We start from the raw sequence: 23,691 nt of genomic DNA, 5'->3' as shown, positions 1-23,691 counted from the left end.
TTCTTTTTCCGTTTCACGATTTATCCTTTTCCCCCTTATTTCCTGGTTTGTCACTCCTTATTTTCTTTCTTACGGCCTCTCTGGTTTGGTCCTGATACTCTTTCTTTTTTTTTTCTGTTTTCTTTGCCTATTATAGTAATTAAAATAACTTCATAGGTCTTAACAAGTCATTATTACAAGGAGGAAATAAGTGCAAAAAACAGTTATTTTCGCACGTGTCCTTTAAGTGTTTGGTTATTATTACCTCGTGTTTCTGTGGAGGAGGGATTTATATTTTAATATCTTTTTATCCTAGCAATACCGAATATGTCCGAGAGGGGAGTTCCTCCAGATGTTAGAATGCCGAAGAAGCGGGATCCACGTCTTCGCGGGATGCAGGTACCGCAACCAAAACAGTTCTTTGATTCTGCTGACTACGAAGTAAGAAAGCAACAACAACAACAACATCAACCACCGAGGCCACAAGGGCAGCCCCCACAATATCAGGAGAGGCCACAAGGACAACCCCCACCATATCAGGAGAGGCCACAAGGGCAGCCCCCACAATATCAGGAGAGGCCACAAGGGCAACCCCCACAATATCAGGAGAGACCACAAGGGCAACCCCCACCATATCAGGAGAGACCACAAGGGCAACCCCCACCATATCAGGAGAGACTACAGGAACATGAAGGGGCGGATAATGTAATTCGAAGGCCGGCAAAGCTGATTTCACCACCTCCGTGAGGAAATTAAAAGTAAGGAAAAAAACAGACATTAACGTGATGAGGGGCGAAGTCTCTAGACGGAACCCACGAAAACTAAAAAAAAAAATGAAAGAGTAAGGGGGAAAAAAAAGAAAGAAAAAAAAGTTGGCATATATCTAGCTTGGTGATGTTTTTGTCACAGTATAGATAATGTTAAATGCACTCGGTCTATGTCTTTTTCATTTTTGGAGTGTTTCTGTTGCTCTGAGGAAAGGGAGGAACAAAAGAGGTAATTAAGAGGCCAAACACCAATTCCTACGTCCGTTTAACTTAGAAGGACGGAGCAGTCTCATATCCAACGGCGTATATATATATATATATATATATATATATATATATATATATATGGGTGTCTGTCCGTGTGTTATTGTACTGTAAATGGAGGTTAAACGGTAGATCAACAGTGGACGCCTATAGAATCATCTCTTTGGGGGTCCTCGTTATTTGGCAATGCCGTATTTACCATCGTCATCTTTTGCATTTTTCTCTTTGCGTCTGTGTTTACTCGTATGGAAAGTTGCCCCGTACGTCTTGAGTTCATCTCTTCTTTAGCATAATGAGGGAACACAAACGTTATTACCATTTTGCTTTTTCTCTCTTCATTTCTCTTGTTGTTCAAATATTTCTTATTCCTCTAGATACTGAGCATTACCATCTCCCCCCTCCAAAAAGAAAAACAACAACCAAAAAAATACGCTTCTCTGTTCTCCTCTGTGTACTCCTACCCTTGTGGATCTAACTTCCACTCTTTCTCTCTCTATATATTTTCCCACTTTCTCATCTCTTTTCTTCTCTTTCTCTCTTCTTATTGTTTATCACTGAGGGGTGATCAACACACGAACACCACCCACACCCACACCCGCACGTGAGATGCCGCGGGGGGCAAATCCCTTCAGGGAACCCGCCGCCGCGGGGGACACCGCCGGCACCGTCGCGGAGGAAATCAAGCGAGGCGACATCGCCATGGCAAGAGAGTGGGCCGCAGCCACACGGCCAAATGAAACACAAGGCACAAATACACAGTCCATCGCACTGCATAATATAGCATCTACAAACACCTCCGCTCGACAGATACGGGGTACACGCACGGTGGAGATAAAAGAAACACACAGTACAGAGGCATTCATCGCGAAGAAGCGAGAGGTGGGACTCATGCGTCTCGCACTTGCTAGCAAGGAGGCAGAGAAACGTCACCTGGAGGAAGAGATGGACCGTGTAGAGAAGCGGCTTCGTCAACAACAAGAGCAACTCGCAAGTACAGAAGAGAAGTTTAATAATTTTCTCAAACACAGTAATTTGGAACAAGATGCTGCTGTGCGTCGTGCGGAAGTAGAAAGTAAGGCGAAACAAGAACGTCTTATTGATATTAAAAAACTCTCAGCTCAAATTGGACATGTAGAGCAAGATATGCGCAAAATGGAGGCTCAACTGGAGTTGTGCAAAGAATATAAAAGCTTTATGGACAGTCTTACTCCACCACAATGGTTTTACGATGTTTTATGTGAACTTCGTATAAAGGATGCTAATATGGTTATATTACGCGAAACAGAGGAAAAGTATGCTCAACTCGCGCAAGAACTTACAGAGACTGCTGCCAACGCTGCTGCCCATCGTGCATCTCGTGTAGAGGTTTTCAGTTCTCTACGGGGCAAGAACCACCACTCTGAGAAGGGTTTAGCTAAAAACACGGGAGAAACGGAAGAAGAGGAGGAAGAAGAAATTCCACTGGAAACATTAATAGAACAATTGCAGCAAAAACTTGCAGCCGAGGCACAAGAAAGAGAAGAAAATGCAGCTGAACGTATCAAGGAAGAAGTTGCGGCACTACCAGTGGAGGAGGTTCGTGCTATATTAGATAATGATTATCCGCAGGAACGAATTCCGATGTACTTTGCAGAACCAGACCAAATTCTAGATATATTTATTAATGTTGAGGAAGGAAATTTATTTCTTATACAAAACAGCCAAGAACTGGAGGAGGAACTTGAACGTGTTGCAATGGAATATTTACGTGAACAAGACGAAATGACAACCATGGTACGTCAACGACATGCACAAATGGAAGCATTGGCAACACGTATTAAAGAAGCTCAGCAACGTTTAAATCGACTAGAGGAACGATTAGCTGATTTGGAAAGCAGTGACACCACTGTTGCTGCTTCGGGTGATGGTTCAAGACGAACAAAAGGTATCTCAAGTCCAGGAAAAAATGGCAAGGAAACTGCTATGAAACAGGAAGAACTGAAGAAACGTATTGAACATGCCGTTGCAGAGATATTTAGCTGCATCAACCAACACCCTACCCCTGGTGCCAGAGCCCATGGTGAGGAAGCTGAGGGAACAGATGAACAAGCACATCGATTAAAGAAATCAAAAGGAACAAGTGGAGGATCTGGTAAAAAGGCTCAACCCACGTCAATATTGATTACTGGGAAAGGAAAAGGCAAAAAAAAGGAAGTAGCTTCATCTGGACCAGCGTTTGGAGGTGGAACAGCTGGTACTGTTGACCCTGCAGACGATGATGCCGGTGCTAATATGGGACCCGTGGAGATGCTTACAATTATTGAAAACAAAGTTGATGAGTACCACCGATATATCACTAATCCAGAGAATGGTGTGGAGGAGTCCCTTATTATGAGCGTTATTAAGGCACGTGATAAGGAACGACGCCGCAAGGCACGTATGTTGCATTTGGCGAATCAGTCATCAGAACGAGAGGAGCGCAATCAACGTGCACTTGAGCGTTCACAGGCCCCTGTGGTGAAACACCGTGGGAAACCTATTATGTGGCGTTCGCGACCACCTGTGGAAACAGCAAAAAACACAGAGGCAAAACATCGCTCAGTGGCTATGAAAGAGGCGGATGAAGATGATGAATTCTTTCGATGATGATGTGATGGTGATTAGGTGTTGGAAAAGAGGAAAAAAAACGAACAACTGAATAGTGTCTTTTTTTTTCTTTTTTTATCCCTTTAGTGCAATCGTTATTAGTTTGCATTGTTAACTCAAGAGTTGACTGAATAAGAACAACAAGAGGAAAACGAAATAAGGGAAAAAAGACGAAAGAAAAAAGAGTAAAAAAAAAGAAAGGGAGAAAAATATTCTCCGCTTTGTATGTACGGTTGGTCATTAGTTGTCTTTTTTTTCATCTGAGATTGGATGGTTGCCGATGTAGAATAGAATACGTTAGGGGATTTTTTTTCTAAATGTTCGCTATTGTCTGTATCTCTATCTGCTTTTACTCCCACAGAGTTTTCCTTTATTATTATTTTTTTGTTTTGATTATAATTTTTTTTCCCATTACTGCTGCTCTTTAATCCTTCTTGGTCAAGGAAAATTCTCTTTCTTCTCTGACTTTTTATTTTTCCCACTTGGAAAGGAAGGAAATACAGACAAGGAATTGTTCCTGTCTGGTCGTTGTTGTGGTCAATAAATAGCATGGCGAAGAAGCATCGAGTGAAACGACAAAAGTATGTCGAGCACCTTCTCCGTGTAGAGAAGGAAAGGGAAGAATATTTGGCGAAGCGCATGCGGCCCAAACGTAGCCGAGAAGAACGTATTGGAGAGGAACGCTTTGGTGAAGTCGATGATAATCTCATATCAGGCGATAAGAAACGAGGTCGCAAGGAGATTACAAATGAAGAAGAGGAAAAGCCTTCTATTTCTACGGTGGGAAATGGCGGGGATACTAATACATCCGTAAAGGTTGAGGGAGAAGAGAGTACAGCAACGGCTGACGTCCCAGTAGCAGGAGCAAAGACTGGTAAACGGGTCAAGAGAAGGTATTAAAGAGTTTCCCCCTTTACTTTGCCTAGTTCTACTGTTGCTATTTGAGCTACCTTGGTAGTATAGGCATTCTAACACATGGAAGAAATACGATTAATATTGGTTGATACATACCTTTAAAAAAGACCGTTAGATTTGAGCTAGTTACCATGCTTTTCTTTCCCTTTTCTTTTTTTCTTACTTTACGCAGGGAGTTCACGGGGGACTTGTTAAGCACCCTTCTCTCTCCTCATCTTCTACAGCCCAAAAAAAAAAGAAAACCCTGTGCTCTTTCTTTACTCTTTTTCTTTCTCGTGTGTCTCCCTTTTCGCTTATTGTGTACTGTATCCTATTTCCTTCCTTTCCCATCACTTCTGTTAACTGGCTCTTCAGGCTTCCCACCCATTATTTTCTTTTTCTTCTTCCTTTTTTTCTTCCTCATGATAATGATGATGCCCACCATATATATACATATATATACATATAATATATATATATATATATGGAAGTATAGGTAGATTAGTGTGGTGATGGGAAAACCGCGGGGGGATCGTCTTGGACCCGGTCGCTGCAATGTGCCGCTGGCGATGTGGGACTTTGGGCAGTGCGACCCAAACGCCTGCTCCGGCCGCCGCCTCCACCGCCTGCGGGCCCTCCGCCTCCTGCAGCTCCGCGAGACGTTCCACGGCGTCGTCCTCACGCCAAACGCCACGCAAGTCGTCAGTCCAGCGGACGCCGGCATAATCGCGCAGTTCGGCGCCGCCGTCGTTGACTGTTCGTGGAAACAGTTGGACGCCGTGCCGTGGACACGCATGCGCATGGGCGCCCCGCGACTGCTTCCGCTGCTCGTCGCCGCCAATCCAGTCAACTACGGAAGACCGTCAAAGCTGAGCTGCGCCGAGGCACTCGCCGCGGCACTCGCCATTGTGGGACGCATGGAGGATGCGAGGGTGGTTATGGGACACTTTTCGTGGGGTGAGAGCTTCTTTGACGTGAATGCAGAGCTGCTGCGGGGGTATAGTGCGTGTGCTAACGCGAATGAGGTTATTGCGTTTCAAGATCAGTTTGTAGAGGCAGAGGTACAGGCGAGTGATGCACGGCGACAGGTGGACTTTAACAATATAGACTTAATGGATGTAGTGCCACTGAACGCAAAGCGAGGGAAGCTAAGGAATCAGAAGGCATGGCAACGAGAAGAAGAGAGCAGTACTGAAGAGGAAGAGGAAGAGGAAGAGGAAGAGGAAGAAGAGGAAGAAGAAGAGGAATGCGATGATGATAATGATGAAAAGGTGAATGATAGCAAGTTGGTGAAAGCGGAAAAGGTGCAGTGGTTAAGGGATGATAACGAGGGACAGCAATAGATGTTTTGAAGTCACATCATGGTGTATTCTCATTCAATTTTTCTTTTCGTTTTTCACTACTTGCCGTATACTTCTTTCAGTTTTCAAAAAAAAAAAAGGAATATCAACATCAGTAACAACACCAATGAAAAAAAAAAAAAACAGATAACTGAACTCAATTAAAAAATAAACAAAAGGTACACTTGTATCATCCTACCGTTAGTTGTATGGATGGACATATTTTTTTGTGCTGTTTTTGTTCTTTTTTTTTAATTATCCTGTTTTCTTTTCGTGTACTGGCTTTTTTGTGAGTCCAATTACTCTACTGTCTGGCACTAGAAGGGTATCTCCTTTTTTTCCTTCCTTTTTTCAGTGTTAGTTGCATTACGGGGAGAGAAACTCAGAGAGACGCTTTAACTTTTCTTTGGCGTGATGGAAGACGATAGGGATACGTTTGGTGATGTGAATAATGCACGATATACCAGTAGTTCTACCGCTTCTGCAAGTATTACGACGAGCGATTGCCCTAGCGTCCCTGAGATATCATTTAAGTCTGTCCCTTGTGTTTCTCTAGTTGAACCATGGGAAGAAGCATCAACTGAATTGCCACCCGGATATTATGAGGATGTCTCTGGCTCGCAGACTGTTGGTGCCTTGCGTTATGCAACGAATTCAGAATCCGAAGTGTTTGATAGTGTTGTAGTGGATGATATCGATAAAAAAGTTGACAGATCAATGTGTCTCAGTAACTGTCATACCCCTTCTGTAAGTGCGTTGCTTAGTGTGTCACTACCAACACGAAGAAGCTCTAACGATCTACGTCAACGACTGCGTCGACGTGGATCTTTACATCAATTTTATACCTCATCTCAAGCATCTGATAGAACTATGATTGATCATGGGCCATCTCTTGATCCCATGACTGTATTAACACCAGATAGAAAAAGCACGGCACGCAGGGATCTTGTGAAGGCATACCTTTCACGTTCTTCTGGCGGGCGTCTTCAACCAAATTTATGGTATGAGAAGTATGGGCGTAAAACTCATCCTGGTGGACAACACAATAGAAGTAGCAGTAACACCGAAATCAGCAAAGGTGTTATGGTTAGTCGTTCTGGTGGTTTTTTTTCTTTTAATAATGATGATGGTGGTACTGGCAATATTGCTGGTGGTGTTGGGGGTAGTGGGAATTCTTCCGCTGTGTATCGTTCCAGTAGTTGCCCAGTAAAGTTTAATCATTTGACGTCAAATGGCTCGAATGACAACCTTGCAAGATCAGTTTCGTATTTTTCGTTGGAGTTACGCGATTCACAGCATACGAGTGTAGCATGGAGTAGAAATATGGTACAACCATGTCACCATGATGATCTGATTCAGTACCAATTAGCCGTTCAAAGTATAAAGAGAGGAAAGTATGCTCTTAGTATACGAGAACTTCTAGCAAGGGGCGATGTTGATGATGAAGAGGAAGAATGTTTAGAGAGTGTTGAATCGTGAGTATTAAAAACAAATAACCGGTATGTTTTTTTTATTTTATTTTGATGTTGACACTCGTTTCCCCATTCATATGAATATATAACCTTTCTTATGTTATTTGCTTTTTTTTTGTAAAAAAGCAAGGGGAAGAAAGAGGGAAAATTGTGATCGGGTTTCTTCTTTAAAAGAGATGCACGGCTCCCTCTTCTCTCGGTAATGTAACATTGGTGATGGTTTACTACTGAGGAATTCGACTTCGGTACTTGTTTCTTTTTTTTTTCTTTCCTTCTTTTTTGTACTGTTTTTTCTTAAAATAATTTTCCCTGTTTCTTTTTTTTTATTTGCTTTTCTGGGTGACGCACTGGATTAGTAAGATAATGGAAAATGGGATCGCGCGACGATCAAATCCATGATACGGCAGCTATAATTACCACGAGTCAATTGACTATATTACATCCACTTAGTGATGTGGCGGGGTTTCAGGCAATAAGTGCGGAGATTGAGCAACGGCGAAACAAACAGCATCACCAGCATCAAGAAGAAAAAGAAACAAAACAACAAGAAGAAGAAAATGAATATAATACCGATGTCTTTGATCAGACGATGATATCAGACGTAGTGAACACGAAGTATTCGTGTAAACTAAAGTGGCGCAGACGCGTACTTCATGGCGAGTCCGTACGGAAGGAAGTTCTTTCTACCTATTCCATAGCTTGTCCTATTCACTCGTTTATAGTGTTTGGCGAGGAAGACGACGATTCCGCTGCTTTCTCAGAGGAAGCAAAAGTGCATGATCATGCTGAACGATTATCAGTGGCAGAGCAGCCAAAACGCAACGCAACACAGTATCTTTTTCGCGATGAGTTTGGTAAATCTCTACGGGATATCAGTGCTGCTGCCAATGGTGATGGTAACAGTAATAATAATAATAATAATAATAATAATAATAGTAATAATAGTCTTTCACAGCAACAGCTTGTTACATTAGTAGAAAAAATTCACCAGCATCTTAAGGACGCATGGGTTCGTGGGGAAAAGGTACAAAATCTTCGAGTAGCCATTCAGGCAGCAGGATTGCTTTCTAAAGTTACTTAACCAACGTGTTATCCATCTGTTTATGTATTAGTGGCCCAAGTGTTAGATACCTTTGGTGATCTGGTCACTCAGCGATTGCAGGTCACGGCAGAAGAAAATAGTGATATAGTGGCTATACTTCTTAAGAAGGGTATTGACGCCTCTGATGATTTAATTCCTTCTGAGGCGGTAGAATTGTGCTACAACTGGTTTTTAAAAATTAACTCTATTCGTGAACTCTTACCGCGCATTTGTATAGAAGTCTCACTATTAAGATGTTTTCGATACATGACAAAGAAAACACGTGTTGTTTCTGAGACCGTTGTACAACGACTTGCGATGCAGATTCGTGGAATAGCGGATCCACTTGTAGCAGCGCATTTTCTTTGGTATTTGTGTGCTGCTGCGATGAATGTTTTCAGTAAACCTGGATGGGCAACAACTTCCAGTCTTGATCAAGCTGTATTGGATACACTAGAAGCACTTGAACATATTCCGGACGAGTTCTTGGAAACAATTAAGAGTAGTCATGGTATTAGTCGCCTGGATTATTTAGATCTTTTTATACCATCGCTTCAATGGTAGCTGGATGTTGTAGTACGTTACGGGGATTCTACAATACTTGATCAAAGGACCTTTCTTAAGAATATGGTTCATATCATAGTGAATAAACTTGTAAACCCCTCATCTCTACTAGTATGCGTTTGGCGAGCTTTTCCTGTTGAGATGCTGCTCTCGTGGTATAGTGTGGAAGATTTACTTTCCATGACGTTACAGTCATCACCAACTACTTAAGTTTCACGATTAAAACTTTTAGAAACGTTATGTTTCTCACTGGCGCATGTGAAAAATCTTCTACTCCCAAGAGCTGGATGAATTGATTTTTTAAATACTGCATAGGAATTAGTTGATATGGAACGATCAAAAATGCAAGATAACGTGATGGAGGACACTGTGGCTATTACAAGGATAAATAAGCTAACGGGTGAGTTAATGGATCTTTGTGGTGCCTTGGTCCAGTCTAGCGCTCTTCAATTGGGTTTTAAACAGGTGAATGTTCTTCTTGGACTCGTTGGAGAAATTATCACTGGTACCTCTAATGCGGTAACAAATCGATCCTCAAAAGAAACATCAGAAAACCTTTTTTATATGCTTTCTTCTTTAATTATTTCTCTGAATGCAAACACTCTCCTTGAATCAGAGCATTTCATGTCATTATTACAACAATTAACCACCATCTTTCGACGTCAGCTTATTATTCTTATTCTTCAACGTATTATTAAAAACGATTTGGATCCTAGTACTTCATTATGTTTACTTTCTGCTGATAAAGTGCTTGAGTTATGCAAAATACTTCACGATGATAGTTTACAGATTTTATTGTTGGGTGAATCCCAAAAGGAGGCGAAACTAGTAGAAAAAGTACTTCTCCAAATACTAGATAAAACACCTTCTTCCGAGGAGGCCTTACGAATAATGTGTGAGGCACGTCATTTTCTATCACGATTTAACTCTATTTTTTCACTTTTCATTTCTCGTGCACTTGCACTGGCTTATCAGCACGCTTCTAACTTTTCACAAAAAAAAAAAAACATCGAGTTGCTAAGGCCTTTTTGACCTTTTCTCTCGTTACTGTTCCAGCAATAGTAGACACGATTCAAAAACTTCACTTGAATATTCTAATATCTGGTGTTGCATTTCACTGTGGTATGATTGTCATTGGTGAGGCAGCACTAGAGTTTGCTTTAGAGACTCTGGAGTCATATAATATTAACTCCAAAGGGGCAAGTGGTGTTGATAATAAATCTACAGAATCTGAGAATGATCTCGCAGAGGCTGTTTTATCTCTCTTACCGATTGGCATTGCTGCACCAGTAAAAAAAATGAACACCTTTACTGTGTCAAGCGTGTCCTAGAGTGGTGTGTCAGATACAATTGGATGCCCTTATCGGAATCATGTGGATGTGTTTTCTTATCAGTATTGTTACTTACAGTACGTGAATCAAAGAGTATATGTATTCCTTTTCCTCTTTCTCGGACAGGGAACTCCAGTAAAGATCCCGTGTATATGAAGGCGTGTACAGACTGCTGTAGAGAGGCGGTAGATCAACTTTTAAACTGGTTGGAAAGCTGTCGTCATGTGAATATGATATCTTCTGAAAAGGCAGAGAAACTGACTAATGTGGCGCTTGAAACATATTAGAGTGTTGCTGTTTTTGCTCTCCCTTCAGAGTTGACAAAATTGTCTCTGGATGCGCTGAGTAACACTGCTTGGCAACTGGAGAATGAATGGGGAGTTTTGAGTGCTTCAGTAGCTGTCTCCCATCATATTGTGCGAAGCGCGAAGTTTGTACATAAAATGGGCAAAGTTGCAGAAACCAATTGTTTGGTTTCACAGGATGAATAAAGCCTACCCCTAATCTTACTTTAATTTTTGATAGTGTGTTTAAAATGAGAGTCATTATTACTATCGTGTCAATTCTTTTACTTTCCACCTTGCTTCTGGACTTAATGTAATTGAGTCCATCTCTCTTATTTGAACTTGTCTTCTTATGAAGAGGAAATTTAAAAAAATGAAGGAATTGATACCTTTTTCTTTTGTGTATCCATCGTTTGTATATATTTCTACTCTAATATTGATGATAATTTTTTTCATTGATTTCTCAACTTTATTCTCCTTATGGAAGGTAATCTTGTTAACTTTTTGTTTTTATTAGTATTGAAACAAGGAGGGGCAAGAGATTTCTTAAAATTTGCAATAGCGTATAAAATCCATTCAATAGTTTATAGGGCAAAAATAAAGGGAAAGTACATTATTTTCTCGCACTACCCAGAAACAAGCACATAAAAATAAAAATACTTATTTATATACATAGCTCTTGTTTTTTTCTTTTTCCAATCCTCTCATAGAATTACTGCCGCTACAAATGAGTTCACCTCTTTTCGTTCGACTTTTAGTCACGACATATGTGCTTCTCTGCCTGACATTTTGCTGGATTCTTGCTTGGATTCTGCAGGTGCTTTTGATGCTTGTGACGTACCCATTTAAGAGCCGTGCGTGGCAGCAAGACTGCTGTGGGTCCATCTTCCGCTACCTGAACTTTATCTGCACGGATGCAATTAATCCCTTCTGGAAGGTGCACGTCCTCCGCCCGATGCCGGAGGTGCGGTCAGGGAAGCTGCTGGTGATGATGAACCACCTGAGCAGTGCGGATCCCTTTATTATGATCCGCGCCTTCCTCCCGCATGATGCCTCGTGGGTGGCGAAGAGCGGCCTCTTCCGCGTCCCCTTCGGCGGCTGGTGCCTCCACAACGCCGACGACCTGCGGGTGTACTTCAAAAACAAACAGGCCGGCTTCGAGACGATCAAAGGAACCGTCGGCGTCATGATGGAAGTCGCGCGGGCGAAACTCCGCCGCGGCCGCCGCCTCGCCGTCTTCCCGGAGGGCGTCCGCAACCGCCACCCCGACGGCGGCCTGCTCCCCTTCCGCCTCGGCTTCTTCACCCTCGCCGTCGAGGAGGCCGCGATGGTCGTGCCGGTCGCCATCAGCGGCACCGAACACTGCTGGCCGCGGGGATCACCGCTGATGGACAGCGCGGACTGCTACATCTCCTGCGGGGACCCAATAGACGCAGGGAACTTTGAAACCGCGGAGCAGCTCAGGGATCACGTCTGGGCCGCCATCACTGAACTCCGAGAGAAACACCCAGACAGGCAGAGACTCCAGGGACAGCAGGGGAAGAAGGAAGATTAAGGTCCCTGAATGTCTCTTACTTTATCGGGGTGTATGTATACAGGGGTCGTAGCGCAGAACATTTGTTTTTTTTTTCCGACTTGTGTGTGTGTGTGTGTTTTTTTTTTTTTGTTTTTGGTAATGTGTTTAGGCTATTAAAAATTTGAACATTATATATAGTTATAATGTTAGTCGAGATCCATAATAAGAGAGATGCATGTGCTAGTGAAACGGAAACTATGTAGAAGCGTCCTTTAGATTTTTGTATCTTCCTTCTGTTGTTATTTTATGTTTGTTTGCTTTTCTAAATTTTTATTTATTCTCTTGTTTTGTTCTTTTACTTGTTATTATGAATGTTTCACACGGTTTTCTTCAAGAGGTAGGCTGGTGTAGGGGAGTAGGTTTCTGAAGTAAGGTACGTTTGCAAGCACGGATACGTGCACATCTATATATAAAGAGAGAGAAATATATAAGAAGGGTGGTACTCTCCTTATTTTTTTTTTAACCACTAAGTGTATTTTGGGCGAGATGCAGGAAGTGTTCTCACCCTGGAAGGATGAAAGCAACTATCATTGTGATAGCGACAACCAGGATAGCTTTAGCGTTTTTGTAGCCAATGGTAAGGAAGAAAGTGTCAGTGTTGGGAGACGCACGCCTGGAAGACGTTCAGAAGTAGCTATTCTCATGGATAAACTTGTTTCTGAACAGCAGAAAGTACAGGGTTTGGAGGAGCAGCTCACATTGCTGAAAAATGAGCTAGAAGAGGCGCGATTTGCGTCTCAGTCCATTTTTTGCGATGGGGTGTTAGATCCTTCCCAATCGATTAATCCCATACAAAAAAATGTTAAGAATTCCATTTCCCAAGATGCACCGTGGAATGATTCTATCTCCCACAGTTCATCAGCAGTACCATTGGTACCACCAATATGGATCTCGGGGGAATCTGAATTGTTAAAATCTGTCTCATTACCAGAGCTAATTTCTAAAAGAAATGCATTTCTCTCTTCTTTGCATACTCTTTCAGATGCTATTGCACGGAAACGATTAATTTCCCTTGGGAGAGGTGGGGTGATGAATAGTGTATCTCGAGAGAATGAAGCCATAATTCAGGCTTCTATGCATCGATTATTTGGAGAGGCTTTTTATATAAATTCTGTGGCTGATATAAAAGAGTTAGCTTCCATTACGGAAGAAGTAAATGGGCGCGAAATAGAGACTTTTGATTTTTCTATACAAACTATTAAAAGTCTAAATGAAGCAGAAGAAGTACTGGATTCGTACGAAAATGCGCAGGAGTTTATACTACACCCAGCATCTCGTTTCACATCCGAGTGGCGTCATCACTATGCGTGGTCTATGCGGAGACTTCTTGTAGCCTTTGCGGTGATTTCACGCAGATCACTGCTACTGGAAACACGCCGTACAGAACTAGAGAGAATCACACGGCAGGAACTTGTTCATACAATTTTACTTCGCGCCTTACAAGGACGTGATGTGGTACCACCCAGTGTTCATTGTCTATCTCCTGAAGCTATGACAGCCACAAAGACAACGAGAGAAGCAGAACCAGAAGCAAAGTTTGATTTAAATGGAGAAAGTTATAGTAAGAGAACTCTTCAAAGTTTGGCATCTCCAACAAAGCACAGGGGACGCAACTCTACATCATCTCGAGGTGATATCTTCCTATCAAGTGTTCATGCAGCGACACCACGATCTGCGCGTAATGCACGGAATAGATGGAATCCACCACGTTCTAACAGCACCGCCACAATGAGACGCGATGAGTCTTCGCGGGTTACGCGACCTCCACGTGAGTCTCTTATTTCTACAAACACACAACGACGGCGCACAGCGGCGTCTTTGGGATTAGCAAGTATATATACAGGTCCTCCTTCTCGTACTTATTTGCAGCGCCCATCACATATTTTGCCGTCCACGAGGGAAAACTCACATTCGGCTTCTTCTATTCATCTAATGTCTCCAATTTCTAGGGCGCGTCGAGAGGCAATGGAGACGCCAATGATCGGTTTACCCGTTCAGTCGTCTATGTCTCCACGAGCCTATTCTGCTACGCGTAACTCGCAAACTCCGCGGCGCCGTTTGCACGTGGATTGTTTTAGGAACTAATGTGAAATAAAAGTACACAAATCCATATATAAATATATGCATGGAGAAACGCGTTCATTCGCTCACTAATTGTTTACCTGTCTCTCTGAGTGTGGGTGAAGGGCTGTGTGAAAAAGAATAGAAGGTACTTTACCACTTCTTTTTTTTTCTGAATTACTGAACACCCAACTAGTACAGTGGTTTAGTTGAAGAATCGTTTTTAATTAATAAGAAGAGAGGCAGGGCGAATCGTAATGTTGTTGTCGGTGTGTACTTTTCCTTCGCTACTGATCGTTATTGCTATTATTTGCATAGCTAATATATCTATGTTTTTTTTTTATTGTTATGTTACTTCTTTTCTCTGATATTGATTTTTTTTTTTGCGTTTGTGTTTTTTGACTTTGAGCATTCCTGCTGGGCGATGTACTGATGAACGCTTTTGATCTCTATACAAACGCTGTAACTGCTTTTGAAGACAAGACTTATCTTTGTTCTTTTGCTCTACTCATTGCATTGGATCGATATTAGTAGGTGAGAGGAACAGCACGAGCACACACATATAAAAAAAAGGAGAAAAAGTATAAGAAAAAGGAAATAATTCAAATTGTGGAATACATTCAACAGCAAGAAAAAGGAAAGAGTTTATACACATATATACAGACATATACGCTCAGAGAGAAAGAGAAAACAAAAAAGAAAATAAAGAGTCTTTGATATATATATATATATATATATATATATATATATATATATATATATATATCTTTATTTGTTTTAAGTTATCATGTCGAGTCTATATGATGTGCTAGGTGTCCTTCACGAGGCGGATGATGACGCCATTGCGAAGGCGTACCGCCGGCAGTCCATGGCGTATAACCCGCAGTGCAATCCAGATCATCCCGACCCAAAAGCACTGGAGAAACAATTCAAACACGTTTCACAAGCATACGTTGTACTCTCCAACCCAAAGGCGCGTGGTATTTACGACTTGTATGGAGAGGAAGGTGTGCGGCATGGTGGCACAGGCCAACAGGGCATTCCTGGTGGTATTGATCTTGACGCCATTGACCCATACGCCGTCTTTCGTCAGTTCTTCGGAGTAGATAACCCATTTCAAGTGATTGGCAATATCAGTGGACTGCGTAACAATCTACACGACTTCTTCAGTACCACGGCGGTGATTCCCAAGACTCTTGCGAAGGTGTCACCCATTGAGGTGCACTTGCCTATTACACTAGAAGATGTTTTCTACGGCGCCGTGCGTCGTGCCACGTGGGAGTCTCGTCTTGTGCGTCAAGAACGGGAGACGGTTGTCACGGAGTATTTTGATCTCCGCGTGCCAAAAGGTGCCCACGCCGGTGATAAATTCATCGTGGATGGAAAGGGTGACTGGAAAGAGGGATTTGCCCGTGGAGATGTGGTGGTAACACTGCAGTTACTCCCGCATGATCGCTTTCGCCGCGAGGGAGATGATTTGGTAGTTGTGATGCCCATCACTCTCAGCGAGGCTCTCTGCGGTGTGACACTTACGGTGAAGACGATGGAGGGGAGTGAAATCACAGTCCTTATTGATGAGATTGTGCATCCAAAGTATCGTCGCCGTGTTGCAGGATATGGACTCACACGCAGTGAGGATCCATCAAATCCGCGGGGTGATCTTATTGTGGAGTGTGATACAAAATTCCCTGGTTTTCTAACGCTGGAGCAGAAATCAGAATTACGCCGTATACTTGACGCCAAATAAGTTGTTTAAAGGAAAAAAAAAAGGTGTATTCCCTTTGGTTGCGTTTCTTCTGTTTATCCGTAAAATGATGTTTCTGGATTACCACATGTAGAAATGTGAAAAAGAGAATGAATGACAGCCACAGCAAGAAAAACAAAAAGCAACAGTAGAGATGCCAATAAAACTTAACTATGATGATTATTATTGGTAACACTCGGAAGTTTCTTATTTGCTTCCGATGCGCCACCACGAAGTTTTCTGAATGTAATGGTGTTGCACAACATGAATGATGATGAAATGGGTGGGAGGCTCCCCATTTTGTGTATGTACGCTCACATCCTCTCTCTTTTGCCATGTAGAGACTGAAACACAAAGAGAAAGAAAAGAAGATGCTTTGTGTTTTGTTGTTTAATTTTTCTTCCTTTGCCCCAATTTGATATTATGTTTGTATTTTTATATTTCGCGTCATGTTTTGTAATGCTATATCTTTGATGTTTCTTCATTTACTATTTTTTGTTTTTTCTAGTCTTTAGCTCTCTTTTTTTTCCAGAAACTAGGAAGTACATTCTCTCATAGGCTATTTGGGCTTATTTGAGCACGCTCGGAGTTTTGTTGTGTTCCTCGATTCTATTTCTCCTTTCTCTGCCCCCATTCCTACAACAGTTTCCCTCTCTCACTGTGGTAACAGAAACAAAGTATGGCATCCTTTCTCTCGTATCACTCTTCATCTGAGGAAGAATTAAGCCAAAGTTCAGTGGAGATGCGGCATGAGGATGCGAAGAGTGAGGAGGATGATAATAATAATTCGTACAGCGAGGACTTTGAGAACACTGATGAGCACAAAACCCCAAGCTCTAAGAGCAGCATGTTCAGTAGTCGCACTAGCAGTACTGGTAGTCGTGCACGAAGCAGTATTGGTCATGATAGTACAAGAGAAGAAACGGGTAACAGGCGAATTGTCAAAAAGGCAAGTGATTCCAGTATTCAAACCACGGAATTAAGCAGCCAAAAAGAAAGTTTGGATTCAAATTCCAAAAAGAGCAGCATTGTAAGCAGTAAGAAAAGCAGTTCCGCCGCTAGTGAAGTCATCAGCAGGCACAGCAGCTTCGAAAATAAACCGCAGAGTAAAAATAAAAATGAAAAATTTAGCCATATGGAAAGTTCCTCTACCATTTCAACGGTTTCAAGTGTTTCCGGGGAGTTTGGCTCAGCTGGTGTAACAGCAGACGATGTGATGAAAATGATTGCAGAGTCAGAAACACAAAAGAATTCTTCTAAAAACGCACAACAGCAACAAGTACGAGATCAACAATCTGCAGCAGATGCAGCACCCCTTCCACTTATCAAACAAAAGAAATCTCAACCAGCTGCTCCCACTCCTAACAATGAAGAACCTGTTGTGACAACAAGGGAAGAACTTAATGAATTACTTGCCAAAAATGATGAACTTCGCATAAAATTACTGGAGAGTGGACGCTCAGAAAGGTACACAAGCCGCTCAAAGCGAGATGTTATGAATGCCAGCAGTACTTCAAATACACGTCGGCAACAAAAAAAAGCAGTTCAAACCGTTACACAGTCCCTACGCAGGGAATATACACGGCAGGAGCTTAAAGGTGAACGTGATGAACTGTTGGCTCGTCGCAATGAACTTCGAAAAAAAGTGGCAACAAATAAACGCCTTCATTCTTATTTTGCCCTTATTGAAGAATGCAATACCGATATCGCTAGTTTAACAGAAGAGAAGCGTGCACTATCCTTGGCTATTCGCCAAAATGAGAAGGTATTGCTGAACTGCGAGGAGGATCAGGATACAGAACAGGGGTACAAGCGACTTACAGAAGAGATTAAGGCAGAGGCGGTGCTCACCAAGCGATCATTGGAGAAAGCACAACGGGATTTGAGTGAGACAATGAAATTACGCCGTGATGCACAGCAGCGAGTGCAGAAACTTGAGGAACAAGTGTCGAAAGCCGAGAGTGAAGGGGAAGGGAAACATCATCAGCGCACACAAGCCGATCCGGAAATACGTGCACTACAAAAAGTGTACATGGAAAAGTCACAATATATTCATAAACTTAAGAGGCAGCTGCGCGAATTGCGCCCGTCATCACGATCAAAGAAGCGAGATGCCAGTACTGAAGGAAATCTTAAAAGCATAAATGGCGAACGGCTACATCTTGTTGAACGTGTACAACAACTGCGGACTGAAATTGCGGTGTTATCTGCCAGATCCGCCAGACGTATAAAGTCTAGAAGGGAAAGTACACGCTCGGATAACAAGTCGGGCGACGTTGGAAGCTCTGTAACTACCAATAGCACTGCCACACCAGCCGCAAGACGGCGCTCAAGTGCCTCTAACAAAACCTCTGACTCCAGAACACCAAAACAACACGAAGAATATGTAAACAAAAATGGTGTGGAGGGAACAGCCACAAGGAATCAATCCGGGCGTGGTTCACTCAGCACTGGACCGCAGTCGTCTAGTGCTCCTGGCGTTTCTCGCAGCGACTCCGTGGATGGGGCAATGGAAGATCTCAAGCGACGTCTGGAGGAGAAACGAGCGCGAAACATGAACGCACAACACCAAAAAGAACAACAAAAACAAGAACAACAAGGTGTGGGAAGTCGTGCGTCCCATTTAACGGCGAGAAATTCCACAAGGGCACCCTCTCGTCATTTATCTGTAGATGGAGCGTTGTCCTCTCATGATAAAACTGATGATGAACTGGATTTCTTGAACACTCCAAACAACGATGCACCTATAACAGATGAACCGGGAACAACATCGTCAAGAGCACCAGCGCTAGAAGCAGATGGTGATGATGTAGAGAATAAAGGAAAACAAAATGGAGGGGACCAATATGTCCAACCACCATGGTTTGATGATGATGATAATAATAATAATAATACTAACAACGATGCTGTGACTGGTTCCACTGATAAGGCTCATGCCAGTAACCCAGAATCAGGAGAGAAAAGTGGTGCAACTGATGTGGACCACAATCTTGACTACCTTGAAGATGACAACGGTGTTGCGGAGGAAGAGTTGGTGGATGAACATTATCCGAATGAGGAAGAGGGTGAAGAAGAACAAGTTTCATCACCAGTTAATACGCATGGCAAGGCCCCATCTGAAGCAGAAGATCATGCAAAGTCAGATGCTCGGAGTGGGACGGGATCGCAACACGCGGAGGAAGTAGTAGATGTAGACATTGAAGAAGAAGTAACTGCAGGAGAGGAAGTAGAAGAAGAAACAAATGGATATACAGAGAATACGGAGAACACGGCAATGGGTAATGAAGGATCTCATGCTCCTACTACAGAGTTAGCACCACCAGCGCCAGCTGACGAACCCTCATGGCTCGATTTTGACTAGCTGCTTTATATGTAAAAAAAAAACACAAGATCCTCCCTTCAAGTGAAAATGAAAAAAAGAAAGGATGGAACTCCACATCACGATCAAGATTTATAGAGTTGACTCTTTTTTTGTTGTTTTTTTCTTTTTACTGTATTTCATCTCCCTTTTTTTGTACACAAACCATCGCTTTTCTGCATTTTCTGCTTCTTATAATGAAACAAGAACAGTAGCGACTAGAATCACCGTTTCTCTCCCGCAAAAAAGAAAAAATGTTTTTTTTTTTTTTTTTTTTCGTGTGTGTTATGTTCCATCGGTTTACTACTGAATTCTTCTCATTTTTCTTGATGCTCTCGTGTGATTTCTGATCTTCTGCTGCTTTGCTTTTTTTTTGTTCTGGTGTATTGTTTTTTTTTTTCTTGCGATGCTGTTGCGTCACGTGTACCTTTCTTCTGCAACATTACCAAAAAGAGGAGCAGAAGACAAAGGACCTTTCGAACGCATGCACCACATACATTGTTGTCTATGTTATTGTGTTTTTTTTATTGTTATTTATGTTTCTATATTTATCTATCTATGTTTCTCTGTAGCCGCTTGTGTTTGTTTGCTTTTCTTCGTTCTTTATGTACTGAGAGTGTACATGTTTGAATGTAAATAGAAGAAAACGAAAGATGAAAAGAGGAAGAAAAAAAATCATCATTAGAAAGGGGGATTTCAGAACATGTCATTAATATTTCTATTACATAGTGTTCCTTATTCCAAGATTTTCCATATTTTCTTTATTTTCTTTTCTGGCATTCCATGTTGTGACGACAACTATTACAGATATTTTTTTTAAAAATGTTATCCATCTCTCTCTTTCTTTTTCTTTGAATGCATATTATTATTATTATTATTATTATTTTCTTTACTTTTCGTTTTTTCTTTTCTTTTGGTTTCTGTATTGAAGAGAAGAAGCTGAAGTGTACAGTAAACTCTGTTTTCTAGTAATTTATTGGTAGTACTAGCATTACTATTACACATATCTCCTCCTATGCGTGGAATAACAGACCCACCAAACACTTTTGGTACACCCGCAGCCCTCGCTGCCCTACTAGAGGAGCGTAGGGAAGGCAATACACTCTCCATGACTACTGGTTCAACAGAAAATAGATACCGTGACAGTAATAATAATAATAATAATAATAATAATAATAATAATAATAATAATAATAATAGTGCGGTGTGTGATGGCGGGTCCCTCAAAGACGGACGTGCCCAGAATGGTCACACAAAGTACACGGGCCCCAGCATAGATGTATTGGCGTTAGAGGCGGAAGTTCACCGTCTGAAGGCGGACAATGAAAAACTGCGGGTAATAGAGGAACAGTTCTGGGCATTACTGCATGAGAATGAATTGTTACGAAAGACACGTGTAGCGGAGGATGAGACACCCACAACCACAACTACAACAACAACAAAAACATGGACAGGAAGAAATGGAGAAAAAACTAGCCATCATGGAACATGCGCTGTGAGAGGCACTTGAAATGCTTGAGTTAACAAATGCGAGTCGTGTGGCTGCACTGGAGGATACAGCTCGAATGCGTGCACAGGTAAGAACACTGACAGCCCACCTGCAGCAGCTCTTAAATGCACCTATCTCCAATCCTCGTCATATTGAAATGCTGAGGCGCGAAAAGGATGAACTCCTCCTCACTATAGAGAAACAGTCTCGAGACATTATGCTGCGGGATCAACTCCTTGCGGACATGCGAGTCGCACTGCAGCAAATGTGGGCTGCAAAGTCTGCGGCGGGGGTATCACTCGCTGAAGAAGTTAAACGTGCAAGGCAGGGCCTTCTTCTTCGTCGTGGCGGTACATCCTTTGACTCTGGTGCTGTTAAAGGTTCTACATGCTAGTTGGTTATTTATTTATTTGGTTTTATTTTTTGTTTGCTTGTATTACATAGCTTATTTATTATTATTATTATTATTATTATTATTTTGTACATTATTGCCTGAATATTATTATTTTTATTATTACTTCTTTCTAGGAGTTTTATTTATTTATTTATTTTTATTTTCTTCATATTGTTTCCTTTTCTATTTTTTATTTCTTTATCATTCCTTTCTTTTCCATTATTATTATTATTCTTTTTTATTCGGTACTCCTTCTATTTGGAACAGTATTTCTCTATTTAGTAATGCCAATTATGCCGCTGAGCCGCCATTTTGCCTCGCGGTGTATTGTGCCTTTTCAACGTGGCGGTCCATTACTGCGGAGTTTGCACTACACTGCCACGTGTGAATGTGTAATGAATACCGCAGTTTCCACATCCTCCATTCATTTAGGCATGATGAGTCGATGCATCTATCATGGGAGGCGCTTCTTGGTGGTTCCAAACACCGCAATGCATCCTCAGTCTTTGGAAAATAGCGATGGGGCCCATCACACGCAACGCGTTGGAAAGAAAAATAAGAATAGTAGTAGTAATAATAATAGCAGTAAAGATAATATGAATAATACTAATACTAATAATAATAATAATAATAATAATAATAATAATAATAATAATAATAATAATAATAATAATAATAATAATAATAATAATAATAATAATAATAATAATAATACGAGCAGTGATAGCAACGACAAGAATGTGAGCAATAGAAATAGCAGCAGCAGCAGCAGCAGGAATGATACTGACACTTCACAGAAACTAACAACTATGGGGTTCTCACAGTGTAAAAGAGGATTTACGTGGGAACTGTCAGAAACGCAACCTGGTGTTGTACGTCTTGTCTCTTCTCAAGAGATGGGGTTTTTACTTCGTTTACATTTCTTTGGAATGCCATCAGGATATCCGACTAAGTGTGCAGAAGGATTTCGTCGTTACTTTTTACTTTCAATGTGTAGTAGCTCCATGTCGAGTTTTTCCTCATCTATAGGTTATCAGTCAATTCTAAACGGCTTCTTTCTTGGGTCATCACCGCAACTGTGGATGTTGAAAGATCTTTTACCAGCGCTGGCAGCTGCCTACTTGGCAAATCGTATTATATCGTATGAAAATCGACCCAAATTTTGGTTTCTTATGAGTGTAGTAATGCACAATCTTTCTGTAGTTGCTGAGATGGTTATTCCATCTGTGGTTCCACACCATCTTCTCTTTGCTGCAGTCATTACATCTTGTGTGCGACAATCAGCATCTCTTATGTTTTTAGTTACTCGTGCCTGCGCATTGCAACACTTCGCTGTAAGTAATAATCTGGCAGAGCTTACAAAGAAGTTTAATTCGTTCGGAATGGTGATTTATACCATATTTACGGCCCTGGGTATTGCGTACACCTCCGTTGTGACGTCCCTAGCTGCCCAACTTCTCACAGTGTTATTCTGCTGCGGATTGAATTTGGCAATTTCATACATGTCTATGAGTCAAATTGCCTTTCGAGTACTCAACATCACTACTCTCTCTGTCGTATTACGTGAGTATGTGGGAAAGTACGGAAAACACAGTCGGCGAACCCCCACCCCAGAGGAGGTCAGCCGTCGTATTGGGGTTTCCATGATAGATAGTGGTGCCATGACGGCCCCGGATGACCGGACGTGTCTGTTGTACGTCAGTCCCCCAGTGACCAAACTCCGTATTCGCGCGGATCGTCTTGGTGAGGATGTGCTCTATGTCTGTTCCTCCGAGATGTTTCTCTTAGCGCTGTGGGAGCCGAAGGGGCCGCTCTCACTCCGGGAGAGTTGGTTGCGTTGGGAGGCACCGCACACGTGGCGGCGGCTCTTCGCACGATCCCCCGCAGCGAGAAGAGACGCACGAATTCGTGAGAAGTTTCGTAAGCGATTGGTGTTACTGGTGCATCAGGAATGTGATCCACTGCATCTGCTGACAGCGTATCTTGTGGCCTACACAGCACTTATGTATCATGCAAATACGGTGTCGGAGCTTTGTAGTTTTCTCCGCACTTGCCATAATGAACAGTCCTTGTGGTTGCATCACGCCACGGAGTTTAGAGACTCGCTGCATCACGCAGGTTGGGATGTGGAGCAACTCGCATTAGATCCCCCAGAATTTCGCCTCTCAAATCTTCACTTTGCAACCGGTTTACCTTTTGCCACGGAAAGGAAGCAAACCTTGAAGTAAGTATTGATGCGAATAAAAAAAAAATGATGAGAAAAGATATGTTCGCTATCACAGTCAAACAACAATCAAGGCACTCGATGCCTTTTGATAGAAGTTTGTGCCATTCTTTTTTTTTCTCTTTTTTTTCTTTCGATTTCTATCTCTTATTCTATATTCTTCTTATATTTACTGATATGTCAATGATTTTATTTGACGTCACCTTTTCGTTGTGCATGTCTTTATTGGGGACCTATATTTTGA

At 42.0% G+C, this 23,691-nt stretch overlaps 15 protein-coding genes across 15 annotated transcripts; all 15 read left to right on the top strand.

The window, feature by feature from the left end:
- Positions 1-306: 306 nt before the first annotated feature.
- Positions 307-726, top strand: LSM04_006361 (uncharacterized protein; the record flags this gene model as incomplete). The annotated part of the gene is made up of 1 exon (XM_067332353.1): positions 307-726. The coding sequence occupies one exon, from the start codon at positions 307-309 to the stop codon at positions 724-726; it is 420 nt and encodes a 139-aa protein (XP_067186979.1).
- An 890-nt stretch (positions 727-1,616) lies between these two features.
- LSM04_005574 (protein of unknown function DUF4200) lies at positions 1,617-3,635 on the top strand (the record flags this gene model as incomplete). Its single annotated transcript, XM_067332352.1, has 1 exon — positions 1,617-3,635. The coding sequence occupies one exon, from the start codon at positions 1,617-1,619 to the stop codon at positions 3,633-3,635; it is 2,019 nt and encodes a 672-aa protein (XP_067186940.1).
- Positions 3,636-4,184: 549 nt separating this feature from the next.
- Positions 4,185-4,535, top strand: LSM04_009189 (uncharacterized protein; the record flags this gene model as incomplete). The annotated part of the gene is made up of 1 exon (XM_067332351.1): positions 4,185-4,535. The coding sequence occupies one exon, from the start codon at positions 4,185-4,187 to the stop codon at positions 4,533-4,535; it is 351 nt and encodes a 116-aa protein (XP_067187099.1).
- Positions 4,536-5,041: 506 nt separating this feature from the next.
- On the top strand, positions 5,042-5,872 carry LSM04_003120 (RNase L inhibitor RLI; the record flags this gene model as incomplete). Its single annotated transcript, XM_067332349.1, has 1 exon — positions 5,042-5,872. The coding sequence occupies one exon, from the start codon at positions 5,042-5,044 to the stop codon at positions 5,870-5,872; it is 831 nt and encodes a 276-aa protein (XP_067186828.1).
- A 411-nt stretch (positions 5,873-6,283) lies between these two features.
- On the top strand, positions 6,284-7,348 carry LSM04_004760 (uncharacterized protein; the record flags this gene model as incomplete). Its single annotated transcript, XM_067332348.1, has 1 exon — positions 6,284-7,348. One exon carries the CDS (start codon positions 6,284-6,286, stop codon positions 7,346-7,348), a length of 1,065 nt encoding a protein of 354 aa, XP_067186908.1.
- A 363-nt stretch (positions 7,349-7,711) lies between these two features.
- On the top strand, positions 7,712-8,986 carry LSM04_001303 (uncharacterized protein; the record flags this gene model as incomplete). Its single annotated transcript, XM_067332347.1, has 2 exons — positions 7,712-8,413; positions 8,495-8,986. The coding sequence occupies 2 exons, from the start codon at positions 7,712-7,714 to the stop codon at positions 8,984-8,986; spliced, it is 1,194 nt and encodes a 397-aa protein (XP_067186759.1).
- Positions 8,987-9,313: 327 nt separating this feature from the next.
- Positions 9,314-10,018, top strand: LSM04_004947 (Vacuolar protein sorting-associated protein 35; the record flags this gene model as incomplete). The annotated part of the gene is made up of 1 exon (XM_067332346.1): positions 9,314-10,018. The coding sequence occupies one exon, from the start codon at positions 9,314-9,316 to the stop codon at positions 10,016-10,018; it is 705 nt and encodes a 234-aa protein (XP_067186914.1).
- Positions 10,019-10,110: 92 nt separating this feature from the next.
- On the top strand, positions 10,111-10,808 carry LSM04_004878 (uncharacterized protein; the record flags this gene model as incomplete). The annotated part of the gene is made up of 2 exons (XM_067332345.1): positions 10,111-10,310; positions 10,607-10,808. 2 exons carry the CDS (start codon positions 10,111-10,113, stop codon positions 10,806-10,808), a joined length of 402 nt encoding a protein of 133 aa, XP_067186913.1.
- Positions 10,809-11,328: 520 nt separating this feature from the next.
- On the top strand, positions 11,329-12,156 carry LSM04_004537 (Phospholipid/glycerol acyltransferase; the record flags this gene model as incomplete). Its single annotated transcript, XM_067332344.1, has 1 exon — positions 11,329-12,156. The coding sequence occupies one exon, from the start codon at positions 11,329-11,331 to the stop codon at positions 12,154-12,156; it is 828 nt and encodes a 275-aa protein (XP_067186899.1).
- Positions 12,157-12,663: 507 nt separating this feature from the next.
- Positions 12,664-14,262, top strand: LSM04_000460 (uncharacterized protein; the record flags this gene model as incomplete). The annotated part of the gene is made up of 1 exon (XM_067332343.1): positions 12,664-14,262. The coding sequence occupies one exon, from the start codon at positions 12,664-12,666 to the stop codon at positions 14,260-14,262; it is 1,599 nt and encodes a 532-aa protein (XP_067186718.1).
- A 763-nt stretch (positions 14,263-15,025) lies between these two features.
- On the top strand, positions 15,026-15,985 carry LSM04_001279 (DnaJ domain; the record flags this gene model as incomplete). The annotated part of the gene is made up of 1 exon (XM_067332342.1): positions 15,026-15,985. One exon carries the CDS (start codon positions 15,026-15,028, stop codon positions 15,983-15,985), a length of 960 nt encoding a protein of 319 aa, XP_067186757.1.
- A 676-nt stretch (positions 15,986-16,661) lies between these two features.
- On the top strand, positions 16,662-19,343 carry LSM04_004112 (uncharacterized protein; the record flags this gene model as incomplete). The annotated part of the gene is made up of 1 exon (XM_067332341.1): positions 16,662-19,343. The coding sequence occupies one exon, from the start codon at positions 16,662-16,664 to the stop codon at positions 19,341-19,343; it is 2,682 nt and encodes an 893-aa protein (XP_067186870.1).
- A 1,012-nt stretch (positions 19,344-20,355) lies between these two features.
- LSM04_004980 (uncharacterized protein) lies at positions 20,356-20,850 on the top strand (the record flags this gene model as incomplete). The annotated part of the gene is made up of 1 exon (XM_067332340.1): positions 20,356-20,850. One exon carries the CDS (start codon positions 20,356-20,358, stop codon positions 20,848-20,850), a length of 495 nt encoding a protein of 164 aa, XP_067186916.1.
- A 1-nt stretch (position 20,851) lies between these two features.
- On the top strand, positions 20,852-21,223 carry LSM04_002532 (uncharacterized protein; the record flags this gene model as incomplete). The annotated part of the gene is made up of 1 exon (XM_067332338.1): positions 20,852-21,223. The coding sequence occupies one exon, from the start codon at positions 20,852-20,854 to the stop codon at positions 21,221-21,223; it is 372 nt and encodes a 123-aa protein (XP_067186811.1).
- Positions 21,224-21,507: 284 nt separating this feature from the next.
- LSM04_008463 (Root UVB sensitive family) lies at positions 21,508-23,451 on the top strand (the record flags this gene model as incomplete). The annotated part of the gene is made up of 1 exon (XM_067332337.1): positions 21,508-23,451. One exon carries the CDS (start codon positions 21,508-21,510, stop codon positions 23,449-23,451), a length of 1,944 nt encoding a protein of 647 aa, XP_067187072.1.
- Between the last annotated feature and the right edge of the window lie 240 nt (positions 23,452-23,691).

The sequence above is a fragment of the Trypanosoma melophagium genome, assembly GCF_022059095.1.
Source record: "Trypanosoma melophagium isolate St. Kilda chromosome Unknown ctg6segment0, whole genome shotgun sequence".
Taxonomy (NCBI): Eukaryota; Euglenozoa; class Kinetoplastea; order Trypanosomatida; family Trypanosomatidae; genus Trypanosoma; species Trypanosoma melophagium.
This window is presented reverse-complemented; position numbering and strand designations above follow the sequence as displayed.